This window comes from Anabrus simplex, chromosome 1 (assembly GCF_040414725.1).
Source record: "Anabrus simplex isolate iqAnaSimp1 chromosome 1, ASM4041472v1, whole genome shotgun sequence".
NCBI lineage: Eukaryota > Metazoa > Arthropoda > Insecta > Orthoptera > Tettigoniidae > Anabrus > Anabrus simplex.
Genome location: NC_090265.1, coordinates 1,332,373,839 through 1,332,401,683, shown reverse-complemented (window position 1 = coordinate 1,332,401,683; position 27,845 = coordinate 1,332,373,839). Strand labels below are relative to the sequence as shown.

The window sequence follows — 27,845 nt, the reverse complement described above, 5'->3', positions numbered from 1 at the left end:
TCAAAGAAATTCATCAAACATCTCTCTTGGAAAATTATTCCAAACTGAGTGAGTTGGCCATGCAGTTAGTGTCACTCAGCTTTGAGGTTGCATTTGGGAGATAGTGGGTTCGAACCCCACTGTCGACAGCCCTGAAAATAGTTTTCCATGGTTTCCCATTTTCACACCAGGCATATGCTTTAGCTGTATCTTGATTAAGGTTATGACCTCATCCTTCCCACTCCTAGCCTTTTTCTATCCCATCATCACCTTAAGACCTCTCTGTGTGAGTGCGATGTAAGCGAATTATGTTTTTTTCAAATTACAATCCCTAATGCATCTTCCTATAAATGAGTATTTTTCCCATTTTGTCCGCTTGAATTAAAACTTTATCTTCATGTTATGATCTTCCATACCTTTATAAACTCCACTGAAGCTTATTCATCTACTAATGTCATTTCAAGCTCAGAACATTCCACTTAGTCATGTCTTCCCAGCCCAAAGTTTGCAACATCTTTGTTACAGTACTCATTTGGTCGAAAATCACCCAAAACAAATCATCCTGCTTTGTTTTTTTTACCTTTTTTTAGTTCTTGAATCAAGTAATCCTAATGGGGATGCTATGCACTAGAACCATACTCTAATTGCAGACTTAAGAGTGGCTTACATACCCTGTCCTTAACATTCATGCACATGGGATTTTTGAAGTGAAAAATCATGTGTCTCTGGTTTGAATTCCTCATGATTATGATGATGTTAACAGTCTCATAAAACTACAAATTTGCTTTTATGTTTTTGTTTCTTTCACCGAGCTCGATAGCTGCAGTCGCTTAAGTGCGGCCAGTATCCAGTATTCAGGAGATAGTGGGTTCGAACCCCACTGTCGGCAGCCCTGAAGATGGTTTTCCGTGGTTTCCCATTTTCACACCAGGCAAATGCTGGGCTGTACCTTAATTAAGGCCACGGCCGCTTCCTTCCCATTCCTAGGCCTTTTCTATCCCATCGTCGCCATAAGACCTATCTGTGTCGGTGCGACGTAAAACAAATAGCAAAATAGTTTTTGTTTCTCTCTCTGTCCAGAAATTGCAGTGGATTATTAAAAATTAGCAAGCAACATTTAAACAAGCTATTCTCATTAGAAACATAGAGAAGTCTTCTTTTAAAAAAAATAAAAATAAAAAAGTGAATTCACTGTTTAAACACCTATTTACCAATTTTTGCTGTGCTACCTTCATTTATAACTCAACTGATGCTGTTGATTGTTATATCTAACTAGCAACTAAATAGATTTATGTTTTGGTCTGAAAATGTCTAGCTTTCTCATCTAGTATTAAATTTGAAGCGGATGAATTTTTGTCTCACTGTTACTCTTTTTGCACTCTATTTGATTTCATTATGTCTTGTTATTTTAAATTTTTTGCTTGTAAATTTTCTTTGTCCTTCAGTACTCAGATCAGAAAGTTACAGTTTTAAATACCTATTTTAATTGGTAAAGGGGATGATCAGATTTTTTTTTTAAATTACAGATACGCATGAATCAAGGTGTGTCTGGCGACAACCAAGTTACCCCTCAACCACCAGAGCTTGTACCACCACTCAGCATCATTGCTCCATGGTGTTTTAAGGTAAGATATTCTCTTACCAAATTAAATGATCTGATAATCTATAAGAACTTCCTTAACATTTGTAATCTTTGTACAATCAATTGCTTTCCTTACTGGATAATTATATTGTGTTATTTTGCCATTTTACATCTTTTAAGTTCTTATACTGAGTTTATTGTTTTGTCCTTTCATTCATTTTAAAAAATTGATATTTTACTGTTAAACACTGGTTAGTTATTGTCCTAGATTCAGTTTCACTTCTGACAAAGTATTAATGTTTTTGCCATCATTTGTCATCAAGAATTTAATATGTGACTATATAGCCTATAGAAAAAAAAACAATCAACAGAACATAATTTCACCGAAACAGCTTTGAATAAGAAACAATGTTTATAAAAACTAAATGAATAAAATCACATTGAATGTATTGATTGGCTGATAATTTACCGTAGCTCCTTGAGTAATTCATGCATATCTTCTGACAAAAGGATAAGTAAAATTTTGGGTACATAAATTATTCATGGAATTCTAACACATGAAAGATTTAGTAGCAAATGAACTTGCAAAATTTACGTACACAACGTGTGGTATAAACAAAAATAAACTTGATGAAAGTTTGCATCATTCTACATCAAATAAACTGCCGTATTTCTCCAAATCGAAAACGTTTTTCTCCTCAGAATTTAGCAAGAAAAATCACAGTTCGTCTTGCACGATAACCACACTGCTTACCCCCACTCCCCCCTCCCCCCTCGCACATAAAACTCAACCTTCAAACGTCTGTATCTTTATTATACATCGCTAGTTGCGGCAATCGATTGTACACTGCCTCTATGTAAGGTTAATGGTTCTCGGAAAATAGTGAAGATGGAATGACTTTCTACTAGCCTCTACAAAAATGTTTATAAATCCACAGCATGGCATCAAAACATTAGGCTTACTCTCTTGAGCTAATTGCAAGGTCGACCTTAATGTACCATACTTCCGAACCCCAGCTGCGCAGGAAATGTCATTGGAATTGGGATAGCAAGAATGCGACCCTTAAAATTCTTAGAAAGGCCGTGGTTACTCAGTGATGGAGTTATAACACGTCTACTCTACCTGCCGCTTAGTGAAAATAACCATTTTATAGACAGCAGAAATATTTTTACGATGGATCGTCGTATTGTAGACATGTGGAAGGTATTGCTGTCAAATTTTCAATGGTTTCTCATCAATATTATGACGTCAGTTTTAAGTTAATGATTATGAATCTTGCGGAAATAAAGAGTAATTGTACAGCTGCAAGAAAATACATAACTGGGGCCAATGTTCAGTGTTACCGTGAAGCCAAAAATAACTTAAAAATTCGTACTGTACAAAAAATGCATTCAGTGGCCAGTAATAAGAACACTTTATAGAAGTTGAAGACAAAATTGTGAGGTATGTGTGGAAAAAAGTGCAAGGATGGAAAGGCCATATTGTAAGTTTTTACTCACAGATTTAAAATGAAATAATCATCGGACTATGTACTCTCATTTAGTACGTACCTGATTACTTACATATACAATTGTTGATGAGCACCAGCTACAAATAAATGTAACGATAATAGAATGAGAAGCTTGAATATCACTAGGGTGTATGGTAATAAGCTTACTTTGACAGCATAACAGATAGGTTCTGGGAAAAGGAGATTGTCATTTAGTTTCCCCATTAAAATTTAAGGTTATCTGCTCTACCATTGAAATAAAACAATTGTATTTGATACTAAACAAAATATATTCTTTAAATTTATAATTTAAATGACGAGGTTTGCTGTGATAATATAGATGATAATATAAAATTCTGCAAATACAACTGAAAGAAACTAGACATTGAATTTGAAATCCTTTTGACCGGACATTTAAAAGTTGTACAAGAAATATATCCCTCATTGCTTTACTTGGTTGTACCTTGAACACTTTGAGTGTTATTACAACATATTACTTTGAATTGGTATCAGCTGTAGGTATCTCAAACCTAATTTGGTGATGTATCCTTGTAGTTTCACAAACGATATATATCATGGCTTGAAATTATATTCACACTTCACCAAGCTCGATAGCTGCAGTCACTTAAGTGCGGCCAGTTTCCAGTAATCAGGAGATAGTGGATTCGAGCCCCACTATCGGCAGCCCTGAAGATGGTTTTCTGTGGTTTCCCATTTTCACACCAGGCAAATGCTGAGGCTGTACCTTAATTAAGGCCACTGCCGCTTCCTTCCAATTCCTAGGCCTTTCCTATCCCACTGTCGCCATAAGACCTATCTGTGTCGGTGCGACGTAAAGCAAATAGCAAACAAATAAATATATATATATATTTATATATTCGCACTTCACAATCAACTTTACAAGTAATTCACTGATAATTGTTAGTCTGCATTACGACGACTCAATATTCAGCTGTCATCGAACTGACACAAGAACCCAACTGAACAGATACATGAAACACACTCCGAACATTTAATCCATTTGATCACTGATGACTAAGTATCCATGTCATTGTTCTATCTTCAACTGACTGACTGACCGACTGTGGCCTCACTCTCCAAAAGGTTATCCATCGACCAAGGTTCCATCCAATTGACTGTTCACTATCCATCTCACCGACCGACTAACTGAGAGTCCACTTCCATCTGACTACAACACTCCATGGCAAGTCTCTCCTTCCAGCTGCACTGCCGCTATAGGATACACCTCTATATATAGACACCAGTTGTCACACCCACGTCATCTCTGAAAGAGTACATGACATCACTCCTACCCAGCTCCAAAGTGTTACAGACTGTGATGAAATAGCCTCAGGCAAAGTAGGAACTTCTTAAATTATCTCATGCTGCTAAATGCATACAATGACAGAGCGATGACTGGACAGTTACTGTAGCAGTATTGCACTATATGTTGCAATGTTTTAAAAGTAGTTTCACAAATAATATATACATATCCGATATTAGGCAGCAGCTCTCACTCTACATAATTTTAATGCTAACACACACACACACACACACATACACATACATATATACATAACTAGTAGAAGTGCCGTTCTTCGTACGGGTTATCAGAAACTGGCTTTAGTTACTCATTCTGTCGGTTTGACTGACTTCATTAGATATTTATATCACTGGTGTATTTACTTAAGTACGTAGAAATTATTTGTCATGTTTGGAATTATAGTGTATCCTCTCCTCATGGGGGCCTCTAAATATTAATTGCTAATTAGTATCGACCTCTAAGATCTTTTGCTACCATGTTTTTCCTTCATTCCCACCTAGATATACCTGCTCCCTTCACAAAGCTGCAGGTTTAGTGTAAGTATACTTCTGCTAGATAGTAACACAAACATAAATATTATTGAACGTATTTGTTTGATCCGACATTTCGTAACTATTACAAATGATCAAGGAAATATGCGATGCATAAAAGAAACTACTATAATTATCGAGAATTATAATTCTCAGGGTTTGTCACTCATGTACATCATATAATGAATCTGAGTATAAATGTTGAGAAATTTTTTCAAGTCATGGGCGCACCATATTGACAGTTGTGTACAGTATATAGGTTGTTTTCATGGTTACAATGATCGTAAAAGTGGACCAAAATATCGGCACTAATAACATCAGTGATCCTACTACTCCATTATTTGATAGAAAGTTTAAACTATAGGTAACAGACTCCGCAAAATGCTGAAACCTAAGCCAGTACGTAAAAACGGAGGCCCATCGGCAACCGCTGGTCGCTGTACTACAGAAATCTCCGGGGCTATTATTTTTATACTTTACTCCCTTTCCATCCCCGCCCAAAGGAGTGCTATGAGCGTCTTACACAACAGTTTATTTTTTCCAGATAGTAAGTCCTGTGTGTGTCAATTTTGGTTGGCAGCTATGCCCAAAGGTACATGCATAATCTAGCTGCTGTAGAATCCTGGAGCTGACGTTGCCATGGTTACGGCCGTTCGTTTCTTTATCCGATTCCTAGAGCAGGGGTAGTGTGGTTCCAATATCTCCATATGGCCTTAAAACATGGTTTTGGGCCCAAAGGGTTTACCGAGTTTTGTTCTTTGCGTCAAGGGGCTAAAAATGAGCTTTGTCTTGTCCTTGTACAACAAATTCAATTTTGCATATATTAGCCTATTATTTTAATATTTTTATATCTCCCCCGCCGCCCCCTTCCCCATCAAATTGTTTTGAAAATAAAATACAGCCCATGTTACTCACTGGCAATGTAGCTTTCTATAGGTGAAGTAATTTTTAAAATCGGTTTAGTAGTTTTTGAGTCTATCCGTTATACACAAATATACAAATTTTTCCTCTTTATAATATTAGTATAGAAGTATACATTACATCTCTACACTTACGGTTGCCACAGGAAGAGCATCCAGCCGTAAAACAGGGTCAAATCCACATGTGACACAGTTCGCACCCGCAACCCCACAGGTGTGGATAAAGCGATGGAGGAGGAGGAAGAAGATACTCATTTTAAAAGTTCACCCTCTTTTTTTATTCTTTTCACCCCCTTAAGGGGATTTTCCAAAAAGAGTGTGTTCATTTTTAAAGGAGATTCCAAGTACCAATTTTAAAGTCTGTAACATCTTCATTTTTTGAGATATATGTATCCTCATATAAATAATTCAACTCCTTTCTCACTTCTTTTCACAACTCCCCCCCCCCCCCCCCCAAGTGGATTTTCTGAAAACGAATATTTATGTTCTTTATTTTTAAAGGGGTTTCCAAATATCAATTTTCAGTTGTGTAACATGTTAGGTTTTTGTGATTTATTGTAGATAATTTCGCTGCTGTGGAATCCGGGGGCTGACGTTGCCATGGTTACGGAAGTTCATTACTTTGTCCAATTCCTAGAGCAGGGGTAGCGTGGTGCCAATATCTCCATAACGGTTGGTTTTAGGGCCTTAAAACATTGTTTTTGGGCCCATAGGGCTTACCGAGTTTTGTTCTTTGCGTCAAGAGGATTAAATTGAGCTTTGGCTCGTCCTTATACGACAAATTTGATATTTTGCCTATATTAGCCTATTAGTTTTATATCTCCCCCCCCCCCCCCCCTTCCCCGTGCCCCACCTCAAATTGTTTTGAAAATAAAATACAGCCCATGTTACTCATTGATGATGTAGCTTCTATAGGTGAAGTAATTTTTAAAATCGGCTCAGTAGTTTTTGGGTCTATTTGTTACAAACAAACAAATTTTTCCTCTTTATAATATTAGTATACATAAATTAAATAATATGAAGCAAGCGTTAATTAATTAATTAATACATAGTGAAATCAGATTATAGAATTCAATCAAACAATAATAACAGTTATAATAATAATAATAATAATAATACAAAAAAGCTTGTAATGGGTTATGAACCGTTACAGTATAACAGCAAACAAAACTCATTGACTTCCAAAGTCTGCGTCTTTCTTATAGCCTACTGTACATTGCTAGCTGCTGAAGTAGGCCGAAGTCAGCAAGCGAGACGTGCGTCTAGTGGTAGCCGCATGTACCTGATGGTTATGAGGGTGTTTAGGGGTTGTAGTAAGGATGTAAAGGAGAGTGCATATAAGTCTCTGGTAAGACCCCAACTAGAGTATGGTTCCAGTGTATGGGACCCTCACCAGGATTACCTGATTCAAGAACTGGAAAAAATCCAAAGAAAAGCAGCTCGATTTGTTCTGGGTGATTTCCGACAAAAGAGTAGCGTTACAAAAATGTTGCAATGTTTGGGTTGGGAAGAATTGAGAGAAAGAAGAAGAGCTGCTCGACTAAGTGGTATGTTCCGAGCTGTCAGCGGAGAGATGGCGTGGAATGACATTAGTAGACGAATAGGTTTGAATGGCGTCTATAAAAGTAGGAAAGATCACAATATGAAGATAAAGTTGGAATTCAAGAGGACAAATTGGGGCAAATATTCATTTATAGGAAGGGGAGTTAGGGATTGGAATAACTTACCAAGGGAGATGTTCAATAAATTTCCAATTTCTTTGAAATCATTTCGGAAAAGGCTAGGAAAGCAACAGATAGGGAATCTGCCACCTGGGCGACTGCCCTAAATGCAGATCAGTATTGATTGATTGATTGATAGTAAGAATTTTATAGATACCATGAATACTTTTGTGATGGATCGTTGTATTGTAAAGACACATGGAACAAATATTGCTGGAAGATTTTCAACAGGTTCTTTTTGATATTATGATGCCAATTTTAAATGAATCATTATTAAACACATGGAAATAAAATATAATTGGGGAGCCGCAAGAAAATATGGCATAATTAGAGCCAATGTTCGGTATTAGTGTGAAAAGAAAGATAGTATAAAGATGGGTTCTGTAAAAGAAACGCATTCAGTGGCCCGCAACAAGGATGCTCTAAAGAAGTCACACATGAAATTCTGAGATATGTGCACAAAGAAAACGGTCCTGGGAGTCGGCATACAATTTGCTATGGAATGGGAGTGGGCATCTTGGACATATTCTGAGTCATGGCCCTCTTTGTGCTCAGACGGCTAGGACTAAACAATCCACCGGTGGTCTCTAACCCGTTAGAGGTGAGATCCTCACTTGGACTATGTGTAAGTAGGATAGCATCCTGCTTCATGAATTTACTGAGCTCAGGACATTTTAAGCAAGCCTCGAACCTATGGGAGTAACGGAGTCCCACTCCCATTTGACAGGCGAGGGACTTCTTGGAAACAACTTAGCAAAAGAAATGGAATTTGATGGGGGCTATCAATATTAATGGGGCTTATGGAAGGAAGAAAGTAGAACTGGCTGAGTCAGCAAAGAGGGTGCATCTGTATGTAAGTGATATTCGGGTAAGAGGAGATAATGAGGAAGGTATAGTAGTTTATAAAGTGTACTTGACGGGTGTTAGAAAGGGAAGGGCTGAGTATGGGGTAGGGCTGTTTATCAGGAATACCATTGCGTGCAACATAGTTTCTGTTAGGCACATAAATGATCGAATGATGTGGGTAGATTTGGTAGTTAGAGGAATTAGGATTAGAATTGTCTCAGTGTATTCACCATGTGAGGGTGCAGATGAGGATGAAGGTGACAAGTTTTATGAAGCATTGAGTGACATCGAAGTCAGGGTCAACAGCAAGGATAGGGTGGTGCTAATGGGTGATATCAATGCGAGAGTTGGAAGTAGAACTGAAGGATACGAAAGGGTGATTGGTAAATGTGGGGAAGATATGGAAGCTAATAGCAATGGGAAACATTTGGTGGACTTCTGTGCTAGTATGGGTTTGGCAGTTACAAATACATTCTTCAAGCATAAGGCTATTCACCACTACACATGGAAGCCTAAGGGTACCAGATCCATAATAGACTTTATCTTAACCGACTTCGAATTCAGGAAGTCTGTTAGGAATGTACGAGTTTTCTGGGGATTTTTCATTCGTACAGACCACTATCTCTTCTGTAATGAGGTAAGTATCTCTAGGCCTAGGGTAGAGAAAGTGAAATCTGGCTGTAAACGAATAAGGGTAGAAAATCTCCAGGATGAGGAAATTAGGAGTACATGGATATGATTAGTGAAATGTTTCGAACAGCAGACAGTAAACAGGTTCAGGATGTAGAAAGAGAATGGGTAGCATACAGGGATGCTGTAGTAGCAACAGCAAGGAAATGTCTAAGAACAATTGTGCGTAAAGATGGGAAAAAGCGAACACCTTGGTGGAATGATGAAGTGAGAGCAGCTTGTAAACGTAAAAAGAAGCCTTATCATAAATGACTCCAAACAAGGGTCGATGCAGACACAGAATTGTATGTAAATGAAAGAAACAGAGCAAAACAAATAGTTGCTAAATCAAAAAAGAAGTCTTGGGAAGATTTTGGGAATAACCTGGAAAGCCTAAATTAAGCACCAGGGAAACCTTTCTGGACAGTAATAAAGAATCTTAGGAAGGGAGGGTAAAAGGAAATAAACAGTATCTTGGGTAATTAAGGTGAACTCATAATAGATCCAGGGAATCACTGGAGAGGTGGAGGGAATATTTCGAACATCTTCTGAACGTAAAAGGAAATCTTCCTATTAGTTTTGCGAACAACCAAGCTCATGGGGAGGAGAAAAATTATGTTGGGGAAGTTACACTTGAGAAGTGGAAAGGATGGTAAATAAACTCCTTTGTCATAAAGCAGTGGGAATAGATTAAATTAGACCTGAAATGGCGAAGTATAGTGGAAAGGCAGGGATGAAACAACATCATAGAGTAGTAAGATTAGCATGGAGTGTTGGTAAAGTATCTTCAGATTGGACAAAAGCAGTAATTGCACCTATCTATAAGCAAGGGAACAGGAAGGATTGCAACAACTATAGAGGTATCTCATTGATTAGTATACCAGGCAAAGTATTCACTGGCAACTTGGAAGGGAGCGTGCGATCAGAGGTTGAGAATAAGTTGGATGAAAACAAGTGTGGTTTCCGACCACAGGATCAGATTTTCAGTATACACCAAGTAATTGGAAAATGCTACGAGAAGAATAGACAGCTGTGTTCATGTTTCGTAGATCTAGAGAAAACATATGACAGGGTACCTAGGGAAAAGATGTTCGCCATACTGGAGGACTATGGAATTAAAGGTAGATTATTAAAATCAATCAAGGGCATTTATGTAGACAATTGGGGTTCATTCATGGTAGAATGAGTTCTTGGTTCAGGGTACTTACAGGGGCTAGACAAGGCTGTAATCTTTCACCTTTGGTGTTTGTAGTTTACATGGATCATCTTCTGAAAGTTATAAAGTGGCAGGGAGGTATTTAAGTAGGTGGAAATGTAGTAAGCAGTCCGGTCTATGCTGACAACTTGGTCTTAATGGCAGATTGTGCCGAGAGCTTGCAATCTATCTTACAACTTGAAAATATATGCAATGAGTATGGTATGAAAATTAGCCTTTCGAAGATTAAATTGATGTCAGTAGGTAAGAAATTCAACAGAATTGAATGTCAGATTTGTGATACAAAGCTCCAACAGATAGATAATTTCAAGTATTTAGTTTGTGTGTTCTCCCAGGATGGTAATATAGTAAGTGTGATTGAATCAAGATGTAGTAAAACTAATGCAGTGAGCTTGCGGTTGTGATCAACAGTATTCTGTAAGAAGGAAGTCAGCTCCTGGACAAAACTATCTTTACATCGGTCTGTTTTCAGACCAACTTTACTTTATGGGAACTTATTCATAAGTTAGAAATAACAGACTTGAAAGTAGTGAGAATGATTGCTGGTACAAACAGGTGGGAACAATGGCAGGATGGTACTCAGAATGAGGAGATAAAGGCTAAGTTAGGAATGAACTCAGTGCATGAAGCTGTACGCATAAACCGGCTTCGATGTTGGAGTCATGTGAGGCAAATGGTGCAGGATAGGTTACCTAGGAGAATAATGGACTCTGTTATGGAGGGTAAGAGAAGTAGAGGGAGACCAAGGTGAGGATGGTTAGACTCAGTTTCTAACGATTTAAAGGTAAGTGGTATAGAACTAAATGAGGCCACAGCACTAGTTGCAAATAGAGGATTGTGGTGATGTTTAGTAAATTCACAGAGGTTTGCAGACTGAATGCTGAAAGGCATAACGGTCTATAATCATAATGCATGTAATGTATGTATGTTAAAGTGGGGGTCATCTTAGATATAGAGAAATACGGTTATTTGACCAGGTTAGTTTGCAAGTCAGAGGGTCCCTCAGGCAAGGTGAGCATGCAGATACTGGAAAGCACCTGTTATTACCTGATAACAGCCCCTGAAGTGAAGTAAGATCAAATGAACTAAGAAATCAATCATACACCATGAAATTGCTGCTCTTTTTTTTTTTTTTTTTTTTTTTTTTTTTTAAAGAAAGTCTTACCTCAGCCTACAGCGAATGATGCTATTCATCACCACCGCAGGAAGAATTGCTGCTGCTGTCGGTGCACACATCTCTCCATAGTAACTAATTTCGTTGCTGTCTTATGCACTTGAGTTCCCTGATTTCTTGAAGGTGTTTTCAGTCAGTTTCATACGAACCATATTGCAAGCATGCAATATTCACTTTTGAAGCTGTTCAACAGATGATTCCCAAATCTTGCGGTCAGAGTGTAAGTTCATTCATATTTTTCGCCATCCAGCACCAGTAGATTTTCCACGCATTGTTTCAGAGAGGTTTGTTTATAGAGACATCCAAGGGTGGAAGTATAGATGTCAGCCTTCCAGGAATCAGCCAGATTATATTTTTGCTTGTTTGTAGTACTGTCTGTTGCAGGTAGGGGACCCCTTTTCCAGGCAGTTCTACCCAGGGAGTGGCGCCCCTGCCTGTGCGAGTCCCCAAGCACACTTACCCGGTGTTGAGCATCTGTGAGGTCCCAGCTCAGGGTTACGAGTGATATCCTTAACAACATCTACAGCGGAGAAATTTGACTTTAGTACGGTGGAGATGGCGGAAGAGACAGCCCTGTATTCAGGGGTTAACATGAGTACAACCTGCTGCCTTCTAGGTTGAGGTGACTGGACATCAAAGGCTAAGGGTGAAAACCCAGAAGAAAAGCTCAGAACGTCAACAGAGGGATTAATGAGGAAGTTGCTTTCAAGAATAATACGAGCCTCGGATGTTGAAATTCACGACAGCAACATCAGTTTCATGTGAATGACGGCCAAAGTATCAGGGTGGGATAATTAAATATCCTGATATTGACAAACAAACTGAAGACCTTGTCGACCTCATGGAAAGGAGGAAGGGTTGAGTGAAACAGAGTGGAAGAAAACCGGGAAAGTAAATATCAGATTGGACTACAGTCTGTACTGGTTTGGAAATGAAGTATAGTCTAAGAACAGAGTGGGAATTTTAACACATAGATACAGATACTTATAGTCAAGCCAACTTGGTAGTGAAAAGATAATGAAGTTATTTGTGAACTTAGGAGAGTAAAAACCCAATGCGATCCAAGTCATGCCCCACAGGTAGGTTGCTCAAATGAGGAAAAGGCCAACTTCCTTAATAACTTGAAAGAACACATCAAATGTGAAAATCTAATTATAATGTGTGATGATTTTAAGTCACAAGTTGGCTCACAGTGGACATGATATGAATCCACACTGGGCTCTCATGCAATGGGAAATAGAAATGACGAGGGAGGATATGTGTTAGACCTGTGCATGAGAAACAACTAATAGTGAATAACTCTTGTTTCAAGAAAAAGGACTCCCATAAAATCAAAAGGTATAGCTGGGATGATAAAAGGGGTACAGTAATAGATCATATTCTGATAGATCAAAATGTATGGGAGAATGTGAAAGATGCCAAGGTCCTTCCAAGTGAAGTTCTTGGCAGAGACCATAGACTGTTGGTTGCAGTTACTGCAGGAAAAAGACCTCCCAGAGTCTGTAACTAAGTGTCTGAGAAATAAAAACTTGGCGACTTACCGAGCCAAGTGTAAAGGAAGAATTCAGGGAAGGTGTCCACAAATTGTTGCTGAGAGAACTGAAATTTGTAGATGAAGAATGGGACACTTTAAAGAAGGTTGTGGTTGGTGCAGCAAAAAATTGTGTGGACGGCAGAGCCAAATACGAAAACCTAAAGGAACCTCCTGTGGGATGATGATATTAAGAAGGCAATCAGTGACAGAAACTGTGCAAGAAGAGCCCTATATCAAGCAAGGATATGGAGTGTTCATCATGTAATAAGAGGAGAAGCTGTCAGTTTACACAGAGAAATAATTACTTGTCAAAAAGTTAGTTTTAGGTGAAAAGCAGAAATGCAAGGAAGATCTGGCTACCAGAATAACACAGGATGAGAATAAGAAAATGTTATACAGAATTGTTAAGAGTAGAAGAACTGGAACTGAATCTTTCCAGTCTGTAGAACTTCCTAATGGTGAGGTGACAAGGGATAAGACCAGAAATATTACTCGAGTTCAAAGGCACTTTGAAATTTACCTGTGATGGAAATGTCACTCCCTTAGACTATGAACCTTAAGATTTTGACAGCACAAATATCTATATTTTGACATGGTTGGAAGTGGAGACAGCACTATCTAAAGTGAGAAACAAGAAGTCGACTGGATCAGATGAATTTAATGTTGAGATGATCAAAGCATTCAGAGAGGTTGAAAAAAGGTGGATGTATGGGGTACTGAACAAAATTTGGAAAGAGAATGTAACACCCAATGATTATTTATTATTATTATTATTATTATTATTATTATTATTATTATTATTATTATTATTATTATTATTATTATTATTATTATTATTATTATTATTATTATTATTTATTTTCCACTGATTTTAAGTACAATTTATGGATGGTGAATGGAGAAAGAGCATAGCCCCACATACACGAAAGTGCCTCCATCACCACTTAAAATTACAATATTCCTGTAAAGTTGGCTAGTGTGTGTATGCTTTGAGACACTGAGCCAGTGCAATCAACTGTCTCGATGCCTTGACACATCAACACTTCACTGTTTCGTGGCAGTGAGATTGCTTCGTGTGTCATGTCGTATGAACAGAAACAACAGTTATTCTGTACATGTCGGCTACATCGATGCTTCGAAACAGTGACAGTGCTTTATCTTCTCGCCTCAATAGAAAAATTCCTCATAACATTGCCTTGAAGATGAGCCAACACTTGTTAATATATGCTTCATATTCTGAACGGCAATTCATCATCATCTGCATTTTCTAGCTATTGGCCGGGTCTGCTTGGAACATAAGCCTTTCCATCTCCTTTTGTCTTCCCACCACTTCTCCCTAGTCACTCTTGCCCATTCCTCTCGTCTTCTCTGTACACACTCTTCCACTCCTTTTATTCACCTGTCTCTTGGTCTTCCTCTTGGTCGTTTTACCTGTTATCTCAATTTCTTGCATCCTCCTCAGTATCCTTTCCACTGTTATTCTCTTCACGTATCCATACCATCTAAGACTAGATGCCTGTATCCTATTCTGTAGTGGCTCTTCTTTTACTATATCTCGTACCTTCTCATTTCTCATCTTATCCCATCTTGTCACTCCTATCATGCTTCTCAGAAATTTCATTTCACTTGCCTGTATTCTATTCACGGCTCTGCCTCATTACCCAAGTCTCAGCTGCATATGTCAGAATAGGTATATAGTACATCCTGTATATCACCCTTTTGCTTCTCTGAGGGACATCCTTGCTCCAAACCAGGCTTCTGACACTTTTCAGGAATGCTCCTGCTTGTCTTCGACGCTCGATTATTTCCTTATCATTTCTTCCACTTTCTCCTATGATACTTCCTTTAAGCACTTGAAACTCTCTACCTTTGTAAGCTGTTCCCCTCCAAGCATTATCCCTCTCATAGGTCTCTCCTTTTTTCTAGTTGTGATCACTATCTCGCTCTTTTGGGCAATAAATTTCATTCCATATTGTTCCACCTCATCTACCTAAGCATCTAACTGTTCCTGGATATCCTCTTCTTTTTCTCTAGAGACTAACAGGTCATCTGCAAACATCATCACTTTCATTTTTCCTTCTCCAATTTTCCTTGCCACTTTTGTCATTATCTCGTCCATTGTTACTACAAAGAGCAAAGGTAACAGAGCACTTCCTTGTATTAACCCACCTTTTTGCTCAAACCAGCCTGTTCTCTCTCCTCCTATTTTCACACAACTGACACTCCCATTGTACATCTTCTTCACTCTTTGTACGGTCTGTTCCTTGACACCTTTTCTCCGTAAGGCTTCCCATACCTTGTTTCTACACACACGGTCATAAGCTTTCTCAAAGTCCACAAAAGTCATCACAAGATCCTTACCCCATTCGTAATGACACACTTGTAGTTGTCTTACTACGAATATAAAGTCTACTGTGGACCTTCCTTATCTGAAACCATACTTCTCGTAAAGTTTCTTCCACCCTCTTTCTGATTCTATTCTCCAGAATCTTCTCAACCACCTTTGCACAGTGGCATATCACTATGACTCCTATATAGTTCTCAAACTCTTTTCTATTCCCCTTCTTGAAAATGGGTTGTTACCCCCTTCTTCCAATCTTCAGGGGTCTTCCTTTTTTTTCCCATACCACTTTCAACACATGATAAAACCACTGTTTCCCTACCTCTCCTGTTGCCTTCACCATCTTAATACTCACTTCATCTAACCCTGGAGCTTTCCCTCCTTTCATCTTGCTCGCAATTAAAATTACTAAAAGAACAATGTACTCCACAATGTAAAGTTTTAGTTTTGCTCAGGAAAAAATACATTGTTTTCAAAGCAGGGTCATACTATAAGAGAAAGTGTGAAATTTTTGACAATTATGTTTTTAAACTTCAGTTTGAGATTTTTAAACTGGATTAGGTCAGGTTGTTACTTTACACATGATACCAACCTTGGACTTCTTAGATTTATTTTCTTTATAATTATTCAAATTAGTTCATTTAGTTTATTAACTATCTTACTATGTTTTCATAACTGGTTTAGGTTGTTTTTTTGATGTACGTAAAATTCCAATTTCAGACTCTTCTTGGATTTCATTACTCATTTTATAATTATTCAAGTTAGTTCATTTAGTTAGACTAGTATTTTACTATGCTTTTATAACTGGATTAGGTTAAGTTTGTTATTGTATATAGAAAAACTATTTTGAACTCTTCTTAAATTTAATTAATCATTTTATAATTATTCCAATTAGCTACTGCTTTAGTGTGTTTTTAACTGTAAAACTGATCCCTTTTAGTAACATTCTAAGCGCTTTGTGAAGAAGCAAATGCATACTATTATACGGTACATCATCTATTTATCATACTGTATTTTGTACATTTGCTCATTAAATATTTCATGAACCTCATATTTTATCGTTATAAGAATGCCGGACAGTTCATTCAGTGAAATGAACTTAGCTATGGAGCATGGTTTATGTTTTACCATGCCATTGCGAAACACTGCTTCACTGTGCCAACATGAGATTCTGTCCATGTACTGCATATAAGAACACTGTTACTGTTACAGTCCGAGGTGGAAGTTCGCCATGTATCGACACACTACTTTACCATGCCATCGCGAGACACTGTCCAGGTACTGCTCATGTTGCAGTCCGAGACGGTGTGCCGTGTGTCGACGCACTGCTTCGAAGCAATTCACTGTGCCGTATTGAACATTTTGAAACGGTCAGCAGTGTCACTTCGCCCATCTCTAAATGACTGAAAGCAGGGAGTCGTCATACCATTGCTGATAAAAGGTGATAGAAAGAAATGTACAAACTACTGTCACATGGCCTCAAAATCTATGAATCCATTCTGGGGAGCAGGATTAGAAAATATTTTTAACCCACACTGGAGGAGGCACAGTATGGATTTAGACCACATAAATCAAATATAGACCTCATTTTTGCCACCAGAATGCTCTGTGAGAAGTATTAGTGGGAAAGGTAAAACACAACTGTTTTTCTGGACATCGAGAAAGCATATGACCATATACCATGCAGGCATATATGGGAATGTTTGAGACATAAGGAAGTTAGGCATAGATATCAAGGATAATTTAATAAAAAACCACCTATTCAATACTTTCCACGTTTAATGTGGTTATTATCTACATGATTTTATGTAGACTTATTTGGTCAGGTACATGTTTCACCCATTATTTTGGGCATCTTCAGCCTGTAACTTGTAACATAAGGAAGTGTCCGATGAGATCCTAGCATGAGCACAACGATTATATGATGAAACCAAGAGCTGTGTTCAGGTGCAGCATGGAAGGTCAGGTTGTTTTGAAATGAAGAGTGAGTCCAGCAAGGAAGTTGTCTTTCACCACTCCTCTTTATATTTGCAACCTTACCAATCAGAAAACCAAACATTCAAAAGAAAAGCACAAACATCAAGAAGAAAACAAGCACAATACTTACCGAAAGGCAGTAGCATAAAATATGAAGCGTGGAAGGCAAAGCGAGAATTAAAAAAGGCCAGGATCTTACATAACTTTGACAGGTTGCCAGGTAAATACTGCTAGCTACTAAATGACACACCAGATAAATTTGAAATGAAGAAAATTTACTAAGCAAATGTAATTTGAAAATGGTATAAAATAAGAACAATAAAAAAATATATAATTCTTTTTCTGAAATTTAAAAATGCAATCAAGCTAGACGAGGAAAACAGTATTTTAAAATAAAGTAGAAATTAAGGAAAAATGAAGCTCACATAAACATAGGCTTCCGCCGAAATTAAGGTTTGAAAATTCATTAATAACTCATTACCTTACATATAGAAACATTAAAATTGGTTGCAACCGATATGCGGGCCCGCGATATAAAAACACTTTAAAACTGAAATTTGCTACACTACAAAATTCTAAGTTACAAGACGCACACAAGGACACACGAAAAAGAAGAAAATTTAGTGGCTCCAACCGCGAATAAACATTACACTAAAGAAACGAGCTAGATGAAAACACAATAAAATAATAGTGCACAGCAACCCCAACAAAATGAAGTATATTAAAGGAAATTTACAATTAACGGTGCACTCATAAAAATAATAAAGGACACCGAAAACCAAACAGAAGCTACCCGTTACCGACGCGAAGCCAAGATCCCATAATAATCATCAAAGCCACCCAAAAAATTAACGTATCATCAGATTAGATAAGAAGGGGTGACATGACGTAATAAAGACAAAAGCAAGGAACCCAAACAATGGGAGAAAAGATAATAAGACAACGAAAGAAAAGTCCCATTATTAAACTTAATTTCGACCAGCAAATTTCAATTTTAAGATTGTAAGTTATTAAAATAATAATATTAATAATAATAATTATTACTTATCCAAGAGGTGATAATACCAGTTTACATTAGCCTTACTTAATGAATTCATCAGCGATTTACATACTTTAGAACAGAGGGGGCCGTGGAATGCGCTACGATGCAAATATGAGGCCGGTAACAATGCGATAATCATTGCGTACAGATAACCAGCCACGAAGGCAATAGGACAAAATCAGGCAGCAATATCAACCAAACAGGACAACACTAAGGGAGAAAACACGCACCGAAATGAATTACCAAAAAAAATAAAAGTAATAATAATAATAATAATAATAATAATCGCCATCATAATGAATATCAAGAAACACAGTTGGCAAAAATGCACCCCGACAAAAACGTAAGATAAAATCACTTACACAAAATATCACCTCATAGATGCATAACTAGCGATCCTCAAGCTCCCTACATTACATTAAATTTTCTTTTTCAAATGCATTCACTTCAAATATATATCAGATTTTGCTTACAAGGTTAACCAATACCAAAATAGTCGTTTATAATGTTGCTCATGTCCCAGATGAAATTACTCACACTAGTGCCTGAACGACTGGGATCCCTTCAATAAATTATAATTTTCAGTACTTACTTGAGTTAAGGTATCCAAACTTACAAGACACTTAAAACATTTCATGCCGATAACGGTTACTCACTGCACCAAGTTTACATGTTACATTAAGAACAAAAAAAGGGTTGGAGCACACTGGATAACTTTGAAGGAATAATAGGGCCTAGCCCTCACATTATGTTTAACCGCCGGAGTCAAGCTCCATTATAATAGCTTTCCCTTCTCGCCAAACCGTCTGCTTGGGAGCTCCATACAACACAGCCATCTTGGAGAGTAACGGCAAGCTGACTACTGCCGACTACTGAGCTCACACCGAGCTAGCCGAGAGGCAGTCCCATAATTCAATGCGTGCACCGCGAAAATGCGCAGAAGTTACAAATGATAATTCGGCGCACTACAGAGTTCAGTCAAATGCCTGACAATAATGGATAGATAACTTGAATTAAATTGGTCTGGTAACTTCCACAGTTAGGAAACAGTTCCAACAATGACCGATAATACAGATAACGGCTGGATACACAAGTCGACATGACAGATGAATAAATAAATACACTTAGATGCTTTGATGTAATAATTCAGTTATGTCCAGTAAATATTAGTTCCCATTTTCACATTACAATATTCATAATAGATGAAGTTTTAAAAGTAGTTAAAGGAAAGGATCCAACAACTATTGCCCTGGTTGCTGGTGATGTAATGGTACGGTGTGAGAGAGAAGTGGAAATACAAGCTAGATAAGATCTTTTGCATGAAGCTTTTCACCTGCAGGTCTTAAAATCAGCAAAACCAAGACAGTTGGCTTAGTGATGAGTAGAAACTCTCCAGCTATTCATCTAAGAATTGGAGATGAGGAGATGGATATTGTAGACAACTTCCAGTATTTAGGGAGTATTCTGTCCTCAGACAATACCATACATCAAGAGATTATCAACAGAATACAGAAAGCTTCCACATCCTATCATGCTGTACGTCAAATACTTCGGGATAAAACATGTCCATTAATTTCCAAGATCAGCTTGTACAAAATATATCTGGTACCTTTGTACCGGATCAACAAAGAGTCTTCATGCAACAGAAATTAAGTTCCTCCATGCTTGTTTACAAAAAAACAAAATGAAAATGGATAAAATAAGGAATGTGGATATCTGACAACAACTTCGATTCGTAAGAAGCATGCTGGAGAACCTCAAAGTGAAGAGATTGTAATGGTATGGTCACATTGTAACGTCACCTTAGGTGGTAACATGAGTGTAATCAAAGTAAGGTTATTACACCAATGGGGAATTCAGTAGAATCCCAGTGAAATATACATATATGTGCAGTGGAAATGAAAAGGAAAATAAGACGGGCTCAATGCTTGAGAAGGAGGACCGTTAGAACCAAATGAATATAAGGGCAAGTACAAGATACTGTAATACAATCTCAAATAACATGTCATTTTTTTCTTTTTGAACCAGCAGAAAAATATAACAATTTATGATCAAGCAGCAACAATTTAATAATTTCTAACAATAACCTGGAGGTGGACTATACAGATAAAATGGATTGTACAAGTTTGTATAAATTAATTTAATATTTACAGTTTTTTTTAGTACATTAATCGCCGAGATAAAGAATATTTCTCATAAAATGGGTAGGAGTACCAGCATCGAGAAATGGCAGTCCTTGTCTATAGCTTACAGGAGAATGTAATAAAATAAGCTTTACAAATATAACAGCAATGAATACGTCCTATACATTTAAAAATAAAGATAGCCTCCAAGAATATGTATGTGAGTAACATTTTTCCTTGCGTGTCCTTTTGTTTGTTATGTGCCCATCTCTTATCTGCTTCAGCCAATTTTAAGATAATAAACCCTAATCTATTTCAATCTATTTTTGTCTTGCGTTCTTGCCTTTTATGCTTTATTCACGTGTATAAGAGGCCCGGATTCAGTTCCTGCTGTCTTTTGCCAGTTTCGACCAGTCCATAATTAATGACCTCATTAGCAAAGGGTAGTGGGTGGATATATCACAAACAAAATATGAGAACTGCAGAAACTGAGCATCACTGCGTCGGGCCAGCTCCGGTCCTTTCACCGAACCACCGATAATCATGACAGCCTCGTAACTCAATCCGGAAATTTCAGGTTTCAAAATACAGGGGTTGCAACTATGACATCTATATTATGAAACTCGCCCGCAGCTGTGTGATAAACGTTAGAGGAAACATGTGCGTAAAATATGTGAGCATTTCTTTTAATCAGATTAAAATTAGAGAAGTCAGAGTGGGAGAGTTACACATGGGCGTAATTACTCAAGGAAATATGGTAGCTTCCACTGAAGCAGATTTTATGTACTACAATGACACATTTTTTTTCTCTTTTAGATAATGATTAACACACATACTTTTACATAGTAATAGTGTTGCACGTTTCTTGGTCATTCGTTTTTTATGATATTGATTGCTTTTTTTAAGGGGCCAAATATCGAGGTCATAGGTCCCTGATATTAATCATATTATTTGTCTGAAAAAGTGTTCTAAACTTCCAGTTATAACTAGACTGCTGATGTTTAGATCCTAAAAGTGTATTTTGTGCGCCTAAAATATATTTTAGCACCTTATTTAAGCTTTAAGGAACATAAAATATGTTCTAAATGTATAGGATATGAAAAAAAACTACAGATATACTGTAATAAGAAATTAGTACAATGTTTACAAATTAGCAAATTTATTGACGAAGGCAAAGGTCTATACAAAGATTAATGAAGTGAAACTTGGTTTAAAAGTTCCCGCATAAGAAGTTTTCCCACCTAAGCAGTGTGATATTCTTGGTCCTTTGATCGGTTGCATTAAGATATATGTATATTTTTCCCATTTAAAGTGTTCTGTTGTAAATATATTTCCTGGTTAAACAGTTCAGATTTTAGACCCCCTTGAGATATAAAATGTCCGCTCAAAGCAGCTCACGATTAGAACCCTCCAGTCTCCACGGAAGTTGCGCCCTGTGTTAGATTGTTCTTGCGCTTGCGGTGTGTCTCTGGTGTCACGGAGCCTGTCCGGGCTTGCCAGGGCCCGACGACGTCACGCTATGACAACACGAATACTAGACGCTCACTCTCACCTTATGGAATTGATGGTTATGAATTTCATGTTTTTGGTCCGTATTGAACTGAGAATAATATATAAGTAATAATAATAACAACGTAAACGTTTCCACCTTTTCAATACTACAATATATTCACAAAATTACAAATTCGATGTCTTTGCGTAATTTGGCTATCTTTAATTTTAGGCCTAGATATTGAAAGGCTTTCTGTTTTGCCTGGTAAGCTACATCATTGATGGTTATGAATTTCATGTTTTTGGTCCGTATTGAACTGAGAATAATATATAAGTAATAATAATAACAACGTAAATGTTTCCACCTTTTCAATACTACAATATATTCACAAAATTACAAATTCGATGTCTTTGCGTAATTTGGCTACCTTTAATTTTAGGCCTAGATATTGAAAGGCTTTCTGTTTTGCCTGGTAAGCCTTTCAATATCTAGGCCTAAAATTAAAGGTAGCCAAATTACGCAAAGACATCGAATTTGTAATTTTGTGAATATATTGTAGTATTGAAAAGGTGGAAACGTTTACGTTGTTATTATTATTACTTATATATTATTCTCAGTTCAATACGGACCAAAAACATGAAATTCATAACCATCAATGATGTAGCTTACCAGGCAAAACAGAAAGCCTTTCAATATCTAGGCCTAAAATTAAAGATAGCCAAATTACGCAAAGACATCGAATTTGTAATTTTGTGAATATATTGTAGTATTGAAAAGGTGGAAACGTTTACGTTGTTATTATTATTACTTATATATTATGGAATTGAATCGAACCCTTCAGCTGAAATTTCCACTCCATCATTCACATCTAGCGGAATAGAATCGCTGCGTGTTGTTTAAAGGGGCCTAACATCTAGGTCATCGGGCCCCTGAATAGAATCGAATGGGATTCTGCGCGGGAAACATAAAGCACACAATGGACGGTAAAACATCCATGCAGTAAGTTGCGTGCCGCCACAGGGTGAAGTTATTGAGGTGGCCTGAACATTACCGGTAATTAAAAACTGTAAAATGTATTTGTCCACAACAGAGCAGCGTTTTATGAATTACTGTTTATTAGGAATACATGAACGACAAATGTAGGGAATGCCACTTATAAAATTGTTCACGGTAGATACTGTATAATAAACACTTAAAGATACTGGAATCAACATCTTTATCGGCTGGGCTGAGGGCAACAGAGATGTTAGTTGTCGCTAGTGTCCCACTGAGGACTGAAACAGGAGCTGTAGTTATTGTGTTAGAGAATCCAGTGAGCAGTGGACTGGAGATGATGGAACGGAAGACTTGTACTACCTGAGAGCACTGTGTGTTGGTGTATTTCTGTGGACTGAGGTTCGCCGTGAGTCAGCAAGGGAAGCCGCTGTTGTGAATGTGAGGGTAAATGGACCTGTGTTAATGTTTGCTGTTGTAAGTATCGTCCTGCTGTTGAATACTGTAGAGCTGTTTAGTTGTTCGCTGCATGGGACTGTGTGAAGTACTGGACTGTCTCTGGAGTCAAACCAACGAACAGTCATATTGTGTCCGGTGGTCCATAGCCCTGTGTTCAGATCCAGCGGTCTACACACAGCTGCTGTATGAGGTGACTGGACTTGGTGAACTGAAAGTAAGGATTAAGCGTCCCCAAGTATAGCAATGGGCCAGACCGCCTGTGTGCCGAAAGGAAGAGATAGACTTGTAAATAGACTTGTAATTAGTAAGTGTGGCCATTCATAGCTGATTAGAATTGTGCGTGTATATGTGTGTGCCTTTATTGGATCATCCTCAAATAAATTAGAGTAATAAAACAGGAGTAGTTTTATTTGTAACACTTTAATCAACATTATTTTAAATGATACATTCAGTCCATTGTGGGTCAAGTGTATGATTATTTGCTGGTTTATCTTTGGAAGTTGCTTTGTGCACATACGGTAAGCTTCCCTGCAGATACATTTCCAATATATTGACCAAAATCGTCATTTCTTTAGTCAGCTGATATCCAGATTTGTGAGTATCCAATATCTTGTCAGATCCTGTTCATTGCATCATTGTAGGTTGAATCCAAGTAATGTTTGAGCACAGCTAACTTGGAAGGGATTGATTGGGGGCAATATTTTTCAAGAAACATTTTGAATATTTTGCTGAATTCTTCGGATGGTTGTGTTAAGAGTTTGCTTAAGTTTAGATTTGCATTCATTATTTCTCATGTAACATTTCTTCAGTATGCTGAATGAAATGGGCATTTATCAATAAAAAAAGAAAAGAAAAGAAGAGGCTCCTATATAGAGTGCAGATAGTAAATTATCTGATAATTATTCAGATAATATGAAATTAATATTACCGTATCTGGTTGATATTTGCTTGCTTTAATATTATGCCTAACACATTCATCTAATAATGCAGTGAAATGAAAATCCTAACTCTGATTATTATTAACATTATTACTATTGTTATTGCTATTAGTATTATTTTGTATTATTTGTAGTAGGAGCAGATGTATATTCGTTTAGTTAAGTGTAAGAGAGGGCACTGAGCCCTAACTTTGCCACAAATAAAGGCATTAATTATCTAATCTATCCATTTATCTATGAAGAAGTAAAACATGACATTTAACTTGTGTTACATGCTTGGTAGAATTAAATTTTTACGTCTGTCGTAAATCTTGGGATTTTTTGAAGCCACTGCCTTATACAGTTTGCTTTGGAACTCTCTACCTTCGGCATTTTCACCACTCACTAGTCACCACTACACTGACATGAAACCTGAATCTACTCTGTTAAACTGGTAGCGTGACCCTGTCTTGCTTCGAAAAGAAGGAGAAAGTAGTTACTATTGCACTTACCTGCGAGACTGGTTGGCAACCTCCCAGCAACAAACTAATGGGGTACAAATGAACTTTTACTTTATGGATGACAACTGATTGTGAGACCAGTGTCTACCGTGTTTCCTTTTACGCTATTCTGTTACAGCTCAATCCACTCTGATGTCTTGCCGTTGATGATTTCGGTGGGCATTTCCAACCCTTCAAAGAACACTACAATTTTTTTTTTTTTTTTAATTGTGTATTTTGTATTTTAGGATTTTTTTTAGGCTCTTGAACTTAAAATTAGGAAAATATAGACAGTAACATTTAAAAAGACCATTTACGTGCGCCGGGCTGAGTGGCTCAGACGGTTAAGGCGCTGGCCTTCTGACCCCAACTTGGCAGGTTCGATACTGGCTCAGTCCGGTGGTATTTGAAGGTGGTGCTCAAATATGTCAGCCTTGTGTCGGTAGATTTGCTGGCACGTAAAAGAACTCCTGCGGGACTAAATTCCGGCACCTCGGCATCTCCGAAAACCGTAAAAGAGTAGTTAGTGGGACGTAAAACAAATAACATTATTATTATCATTTAGGTGCTATAAAATTACCGGTCCCAAGTTCAGTCAGCCACGAAATATGTTTTTACCTAAAAATCCGCAGTCTAATTATAACTATGTATAAAGTGGTAATTTCTTCTTCTCCTCATCAAAGATGAAAGAAATGCAGTTTTGTTGCTATGCCTATGGTCTTGAGTATTTTCTCATACTTCCAATCTTCTCTTACTCAGTACTCATTTTAGTACAAAATTTTGAATATTTTTTTATCTATACCTTACGTCTTCTGTATTTGAATCCAATCATTGGTTTCCCTTTACCAGATCCAGCCAGGTTGGGATGTTAATGCCACCTTTCCATCTTCTTCCATCCAACCACTATTGCTTCTTTGTAACTGTGTTTTAACCCCTCAAGCGTGACATTGTTTAACTCCAGACTGCACCCACATTGTGCTTTATTTATAGCCTACTCCCAATGCTGAGTGCAGTATTTTATGAATTTTGCTATAATTTCCAAATGGGCAGACAAAAATAAAATGCACAATAACAATAACATATTACATAATTTATAAATATATGCTAACCTGATTATCCCTGGACAGCTGTACTGTACATCACTAATGTGACTTTGTGTAGTAGTTGCCTCATGCATTTGCTTTTCTTGGTGTATTGTCATGAATTATGTTACTAGCATCACTATCTTCACTGAAGTTATAGTAAACTCATCCTCTGTATTACTCTCACACTCTGAATTACTTTCCCTGCCATTAATGAGTAACTTAGCTACCGTATTTACTCGCGTATTAGACCCCTTTATTTTTCCACTTTTACAGTCAAAAAATGCGAAGGGGGGTCCAATATGCGATAACGTCAAATTTCGTGCAGTGAACACATGACTTCTAGGCTATAAATTGTACACGTAAACATTCTACACTATTATTTAATAAACTTACGAATGTATTCTGCGTTTTACTGGCTATTTTCGTTCGAAAATTTATAAATTTAAAAAGACAATGGTGAACATGACTTTTAGGCCTACATATATTTTAAATATAATCAACCACTTTTATTTACCGTATTAAGCAATATTAACACAAAATAATGAAAAAGAACTTAATGGCCAGTCATTTGTCACTGTCAGTTGTATTTGATAGTTCGGGAAACACGCGAGCATCGTCGTACCTACGTTACCAACGCTCAGCTGATGCAATACGACCGCGGCGCACAGCCCGCATAAAATGTAATACTGTACTCCAAAAGATAATTATTCATGAGGTAAAATAAATTCACAAAATATACACTTTCTAACAACATCCGACACTAAAATGAGAATACAAGAATAAAAGAGAGTGAGGAAATAACAAATTACGGTACTTACAGTTAAGGGAGGTTATGGTGTACAAAAGAAACACTCCACTGATCCGAGACTCAAGTAACTTTCTTGCCACGTGTATTTCCCGGAATAAACGAGACATGGTACACACAGAACTAGATACACTAACCAACACACAAATATCAATAAAACTACAACTACAATAAACTATTAAACGCATAAAAAACTACGTTATTGCACTAATGCTGTGAACTACGCTATCCTAGAGAGATGAAGACTAGAAGTAATATAACAATTTAAAAAACACAAATTACTGATGAAAATGTTCAAGATCGCAAACCGTATCGGCAGCTAATAGTGCTAAAGCTACGGAAATAGACATCTCTTAACTATAAGACAGACGTATCACACGATTTTGGTGTGAGCTTGAATCGGGCGGGTCGGACGGACGAACCTTGAGCTCTCTCAGTGTAGAAAGCTGCAGTGAGTGGAGAGTTTCACTTCCGCCTCTCTTCCTGCAGGGAGGCCAACCAGCCGGCAATGGAACCAACAGTAACAAAGTTCGTCATATTGACATATATAAGGTTAAGAATTCAAAGCATATTTTCATAAACCACCATTTGCGTCACAAGTACTGATTATATCAGCTTTTATGGGACATTTTAAGTCTCAATTCATTCACTGATGGCCGATTGCGAATCTACGGAGGAATACTCGCCACCGTATTTTCTGACATGTTGGCAATTTTCCAAGACACAGACACACGTACTGTGATAGTCTGTAGTTGGAAAGTCGAGAATAAAAAAGTAGTAGGCCTATTTCTCCGTTTACGCTAATCCACCTACAAACTCGGACAATATTCTGTGATGCTTGTACCGTACTGCTGTAGTGGCTGTCGCAGATAAAGCTGTCAGCTCCGATTGTGCCGATCTGGCAAAAGGCAGCTGAGGGCTCAAGAAAATGTGCGCAAACTTGTACACACATTTGTACGACGTCATCAGAGCTGCAGTACAGCTTGTAGTACCCGCTACGAAGTGGAATCGTTTATTGGTCTCAGCTGAATTTCGTTACGGGGTCTAATATGCGAGATTTATTTTTTTCCATTCTCTTGGTCTCGTCTAATAGGCGAGGGGGTCTAATACACGAGTAAATACGGTA

At 37.5% G+C, this 27,845-nt stretch overlaps 1 protein-coding gene across 2 annotated transcripts in view; it reads left to right on the top strand.

The window, feature by feature from the left end:
• Positions 1–27,845, top strand: part of LOC136858315 (probable Rho GTPase-activating protein CG5521) — a 709,838-nt gene that overhangs the window by 405,695 nt on the left and 276,298 nt on the right. For both annotated transcript variants that reach the window (XM_067137762.2, XM_067137761.2), the window contains one exon: positions 1,506–1,604. In XM_067137762.2, coding sequence (XP_066993863.2) covers positions 1,506–1,604 — 99 coding nt within the window. The remainder of the gene's footprint in view (positions 1–1,505; positions 1,605–27,845) is intronic.